The following is a 6,356-nucleotide window of genomic DNA, read 5'->3' as shown; positions in this document are numbered from 1 at the left end:
CTGCCCTGGGGCACTGTTGGAGCATCTGGGAGGCAATGACATCTACCTGGCCAACTCCTCCAAGACTGGGGCAACCCTGCACCTCCACTCCCTGCCCCCAGCTCCCCAGAAAATTCTCATGCCTGCCAGATGACCTCACCTCAGCTTGCAGAGGGGACACTTCAGAATCAGTTTCACTCACAACCAAGCATGAGTGCTGATATGAATGTGTACAGCCCAGGCCACTGGTTCCCTATCCCCAGTGGGGCTTCAGCAAAGGGGACCCACAGCAGTCCTTCTGTAAACCTCCCACATAGGTTCTGCACACCTTGCTTATGATGCCTCCATCCCTGGTCCCCACAGCCAGCAGTTGGAGCCCTCCACGCACACCAAATATCCCCAGGTATCCTGAACCCTGTCTGCCTTAGACAGGCGTTGGAAATGAGACCCAGAATCTCTAAAACTTTTCCTTTGTTCACATGTTAGATGAGAGCTGCAGGTTGGCCTGCAGGGCCAGATTCCCAGGGAGGTCAAAGTGCGCTGGCAGTGATGTTGGGTGTGACTAGAATCCCCAAACCTAAGTCATCCTGAGGAAGCTAGAGCTCCACCTGCCACAATAGTGTGAAACAGTAAGGTGCTCCTGTATGGCCAAAAACAGAATCTGTTACCTCATATAACTGGGAAGTGCAAGGGTAGATAGCCTTCAGGTATGGCTGGATCCAGGAGCTCTGAAAAGGTCATGAGAGAGCTCTCTCTTTCTCCCCCTCTCACTTCCACTTTTCTCTCCATTTCTCAGCCCTGTCTTCCTGGAGGCTCTTTCTCTCCTACTTCAGGCTTTTTCCTTGTGGCCAGGAGAGATGGCCCAGGACAACACCCATCCTATCCCCCTCCCCCTTAACAACCTCCGCAAGAAGACCTCTTCCCCTGACGCGGCAAGAAAACACTGGTTTGCACACGCCAGGTCATGTGGGCAGGGCGGAGTGCAGTGCCTTGGATCATCCAGGGCCATGCCTCTCGGGAAGATGTGGGTTCTCTGTGTGGCAGCAGGAAGAGGCCTGAGATGGAAGAGTCCACACCCCACGCCACTCCCCAGGAAGGTGAGCAGGACTGCACCCACGACAATGACGATGACTCGGAGCACCCAGGGACAGAGGTGGCGTCCTCACAACACACACGGCTCTCGCTCACAGTCAGAGTGGACTTTTATTAGGAAATCACCCTGCAAACACGCTGAGAAGTGCTGTGCTGTGGGTTCCACGCATTTCCTGAGCAAGGAGAGTCACAGTATCAGAGCTGCGGGGAGCGGGGGCCGGAGGTGCGTGGCTGCTCAGCACCGTGGCGGCCAGCACCCCCTCCCAGCGACATGACTCAGCCATCACGACCGCACAGACGCGACACGACACACAGCTGCGCTACACGTAAATCAACAATGAATACAGAGTCCACCTGCTGCTGTCCGGGCCTGAAACAAAAGGAACCGAAAGGGGTAAAGAAAACCAAGTCTGTCTTTCCACCGGACCACGGGAAGAACATCCCCAAATTATCAAAATTCCTCAGTTACAAAATACTTTTTAAAAAATTCCATTATTAAAAGAATAAATAACAAAATATATAAAAAATAACTTGGTTTCATCAAAATTATAACTAGAAGTTATAACAAGACTTTTTTTGTGTGTGTGTGGCCTATTTCATAATCAAATAGTTCATTTTGCTTTGATTTCATTTATTTCTCTCTCATGTGTCCTGGTGTGTGGGATCTAGTTGAAATAGTATAAAATTAATAAATAAAAATGTCAAATAAATAGCAAAGGTTAACATAAAAAGAGATTGCGAATATAAATACTTACATCTTGACAAAATTAAATAATTTACAGAATAATTAAACTAACTACTTTTTTATTTCTTCCAGAAAGGGCAGTTCAATTTCTCTACTTTTAAATACTACCTTGGAATTGCAGTCACAATCAATTTGGACTCTATTTACAGGTAGGAATGTCGTGTTTTTAACACATTTCATTAAAATTTACCTTTTTTTCTTGCATCTTGACTACATCTAAAAAGAAATGAAACCTCGGTGGTCTCCAATCAGGCTGTCTGCACCTTGGCCCAGGCCAGCCGAGACCCAGATAGCGTGGCAGTGACAGCAGGGCCTGCGGCCTGGGCGACGTGGGGTCGGAGGCCTCACCCTGAGCCCCACCTTGAGCCAGAGCTGGTCTGGAGGCCACCGGGCGTGAGACGTTCTCATGGGTGTCCCACACGAGGTCCCTTGAGCTGACGGTGGCCTAAACCTGACTTCCCCCCTGGAGCAGGGCCGTGTTCCATTGTTAACACAAAACTGAATGAACTGAAAACAAACACACACTTGCCACACTGGCCTGGCCACAGCCAGGCAGACGCACCCGGCTGGCACTCCAGGCCACACGCTGCCTCCCCACTCCTCAGACACAGGGACACTGTGGCTGCAGACTCCAAACTTCCCTGAGAACCACTGGAGACTTCGAGCTGCTTTTCCGATTATTTTCAGAAAGCAAAAATAAATCAATTTGTAATACTTCACGCTCTGCCCCTGCTCGGGGAGGTGGGGGCCCTGGCCTGACGAGCGCTCCGAGGGAGACCGGTGTCCAGGCACCCTTTAGACATGCCTGCCAAGGCCACCAGGCTGCCACCTAGAAGTCACTGCGACTCAGGAATCCCCACAGGAGGGCGGGGTGAGGGAGTGGACGATGGAGCCACGCTGGGCCCAGGCTGGCCGCAGGTGAGGCCTACACCTGGATGCCCCTCACGGCCTGCTTGATGCTCTCCAGGAGGCCCTTGTTCTCAGGGTTCTGGTAGCACTCCTGGTTGGAGTACATGTCGGTGAGGGTGCTCACGTAGGCATCAAAATTCTGCTCACATATTGGCTCCTAGAGGACAGAACCAGTCTAGCAAACCCTGTCCATGCAGCGGGTCCCCAGAAACTATGGACATCAATGGAGAAACCTCGAGCTTATATCCCCAAACGACTTAGACAAGGCCACACCCACCCAACACTGACTGCTCCACCTTCGGGCTCAATCAACCATGGGGGTTGTGCTGTGGGTTCACGAGCAACTCAGGGGGGCTGGAGCACCCCCAGGGCAGAGGGGTATCCTCCTCGCCTGCCCCATGTCCCGGGGCAGCTGAGTGCCCTCAGGACCGTGTACTGCTCACCATGTGTGGAAGGCGAATGTTGGCGAGACTTTGGATGAGGGCCTGGCTCAGGCCTGACAGTTCCAGGAACAGGGCCTCGTTCTGCTCTTCAATGAGCTTGTTTTCCTGCTCGATGGTCTTCAGGCTCTTCTCCATGGACGAGATCTGCACCAACAGAGACAGACAGAGACAGTGTCCCTCACGTCCGCCTGTGACACCTCTCTGTCTCTCTGGGAGACAGTGAAGAGGCAGGGACCCTGCGCCCTTGGTGGGGGTCCTGCCATAGTGAGGGCTGGAGGCACCTTGGTCCCTGTATGGAGGAGGGGACAGGGGCTGCGTGGGCGTGGCTTTCTGTCCTGTGTCTTCCTCTTGGGGCGGGAGGAGCGCAGAGCCCAGCCCTACATTCCGACTCCTCCTCTGTTCTGGGAATTCTGTGCCCAGGGGGGCGTCTGGCTGCCTTTGGGTACCCCTGCAGCACTGCCCAGTGGAGAAGCCAATGACTACTCCAGGCACTCTGACAAGGCCTGGGGTTTCCAGCACAGATACCTCCTCTCTGGACCCAGATGGTTCCCAGTCAGAAGCCCAGCAGCCTCTCCCAGGGAGGGTTCCAGGGCTCACGGTGGAGTCCCTGAGGACAAGGGTGACTGGGCCCATGGCAAACGCAGTGCTGTCAGCCACCAGGTGAGTCTCAGCATGACCCCAAGGAAGGCGGGAGCCTGCCCTGGGGCCGGCCTGGAGAGGTGCTTGGAGGGCGGCCCCAGCCTGACTGCATATTGAAGAGCGTGGGCAAGAGGCAAGTTTATGAGTCAGTGACACGCTGAGCTCCCAGAAGGCTGTGACCAGGTAGAGTGCTTTCCTCCAACCTGGTGGCTATGAGACCAGTGGCCCTGGAGCATCATGCTTTGTACCTGGTGACAAGCCCCTGGCTTTAAAGGTGTGAGTATGAGTTGGGGGTCAGCCTTCTCTTTGCCTGAGCTCTCTGCCAAACACATGGCCAAAACTCCCGTGCAGGGAAAGGAGAGTCCTTCCTAAAGGGTGCTGCTGAATACCGTCTTTAAAAAGGCAGGTGTTGGCAGCTGCCCACATGGTACTGATGCTGGAGGGCCCATGGTCTCTGAGAGGGGAAGGGAGAAACAGACACAGCACAGTGATGTGTCTTGGCACCCAGAGCCGGTCTGATGCCCCTGCTCTGCTTGCACTCCCCGTGAACCCGGGGAAGTCACTGCTTGCACAGTGAAGTCCCTTCCTGATCTCCATGGCTGATGCTGTCTCTACACAGGCCTCTGAGTGACAGCAGGTCAGCAAACACCATTGCAGAGGGGAAGGCGCAGCATTAGATGTGGCACACGGCAGCCTCAGGACAGGTGCCCCATGTTCCTATCTGTCCTCTCTGCCCTCAGGTCCTACAGGGCCTGGTAGCCTCATCCTTTTGTCCCTTCAGCCACAAGCAAATGACCATGTGTGACCCCATCTTCTGTACCCCAGCTCTGCTCCAGCCACCACTCAACAGCCAAAGGCAAGCCTTTGTCTTCTTTTCAAAATAAGACCTTCCCTGATGTTTTTCCGATTATAAGCATTTATTTGGGAGAAATCAGAGATGTGACACACACACTTAGTCTTTTGTAATTCTATTGCTCAGTAACAGCAGCCCTTTCTGGGCCACACTTGTGCTAATTGCTGTCTTGTAGAAATGCCCTTCACCTTATCACAACCACTTGGAGTCGACTGCTATTGTTACCCACTCCACCTATGAGGACAGAAGGTCACCAGGTCACTCAGCCTGTGCGTGGCCATGCCGGGGGTTGAAACCAGCTCTGTCCAGGCTCTCAGAACTCTGACTGTGCCACCAGGATGGGACCCAGCTACCAGCACCAGCCTGACGCTGGTTGAATTGCCAACACTGACCAGCAGGGTGCGTCACAGACGTCCCTGAGCACTGTGCTCATCAGCTCAGCCGACAGCAACCTCGAGTGCCCAGCTCTTCCCCCTCACAGAAGAGGAGGCCAAGGACCAAGGACAGACAGACCTTGATGGGTGGGGGGCTGGGGGCAGCTGGGCAGGGCACCCACCTGAGACTGCAGCTGCACCATGGCGGCCTCCATCTCTGAGTTGGATGCGTTCAGGTCTCGAATCTCCTGATTCAGCTGCTTAATCTCCTCGTCATTCTCCAGCACTGCCCCAGAGAGAGACCTCGATCGCGGCTTGGCCTCAAGCCCAGGCCGGCAAGTGGGGCTGCGGCGGAGGCCTGCTCCCTAGATGGAACTGGGGACCCCTTTCCAAGCAGATGTGCCCGGAGTGCTTTCTGAGCTTCCCACATGTCGTGCTGGGAAAATCAGTCTGGGAGACCACCCATCCTGTGTCTGTGGCTTGCCTCCTGGCCTGGGTCATGGCTGGGAAAGTCAAATCTCTTTGGCAGGTACCAATGCCAAGGTCAACATGGACGTGTTTTCAGATGATGCTGAATTTCCTCAGCTCCCTCTCCACTGAGCCTGAGTTCTCAGCTCCACAAACCCCAAGCACACAGCTTCCCCGCTGCCTCAGGCTTCTCTGATGCCGGCACTCACCAACACCCAGGTCAGAGCATGAGGGCTGGGAGCCCAGACATGGGCCAGCAGAGGTCAGAGCCAAGGTCAGAGACCCACTGGCTAGGGTTAAGGGGTCTGTCACTACCATAATGGGCTCTGCCTCCCTAACGCCCTCCCCACAGGTAACGCCCGCTCACCCAGGTGGCAAGGGTCCCGTGCAGACCCTGCAGGAGGGGCGTCCTTACCGTCACTTGTCTTAAACTTCATGCCGAGAACCTCATCCCCTGAGAGTTTTCCCTTCTTTCCAGCAAAGGTCGCTCGGGGACAGCCGGACAGGCTGCAAGCGGAGGTCATGCGTCACAGTGAGAGCCAGTCCCCCCTGCTGGCCACCCAGCAGGCTCATGTCCTTCTGCCCCTCACCCCAGGGTCAGCCCCCCAGATCCCTCGCTCCTTGTCCACAACCCCCGCCACTGCCCTGAGGACATTTCCCCAGTCGTCTGGAGCAGGCGGCTCACCTCCTCAGGGGCAGACCCCCTGCACTCTTCGCAGCTGCAGCCACCCTGAGCTGACTACCCCTTGCCACACTGGGCATTGCACTCGTTTGTTTGTTTGCAATGTGTCTCCCTGTCCACCTGCCCACATCAACTCCAGGAGGGCATCTGTCTCCGAGCCCATAGCTGGTCA

At 55.1% G+C, this 6,356-nt stretch overlaps 1 protein-coding gene across 1 annotated transcript in view; it reads right to left on the bottom strand.

Moving 5' to 3' along the window:
* Positions 1-1,192: 1,192 nt before the first annotated feature.
* Positions 1,193-6,356, bottom strand: part of MYT1 (myelin transcription factor 1) — a 58,043-nt gene continuing 52,879 nt past the window's right edge. The window contains 4 exon segments of the mRNA XM_066236239.1: positions 1,193-2,882; positions 3,169-3,312; positions 5,217-5,320; positions 5,918-6,009. Coding sequence (XP_066092336.1) covers positions 2,742-2,882; positions 3,169-3,312; positions 5,217-5,320; positions 5,918-6,009 — 481 coding nt within the window. The 3' untranslated portion in view covers positions 1,193-2,741.

The sequence above is a fragment of the Saccopteryx bilineata genome, chromosome 6, assembly GCF_036850765.1.
Source record: "Saccopteryx bilineata isolate mSacBil1 chromosome 6, mSacBil1_pri_phased_curated, whole genome shotgun sequence".
Classification (NCBI taxonomy): domain Eukaryota; kingdom Metazoa; phylum Chordata; class Mammalia; order Chiroptera; family Emballonuridae; genus Saccopteryx; species Saccopteryx bilineata.
This window is presented reverse-complemented; position numbering and strand designations above follow the sequence as displayed.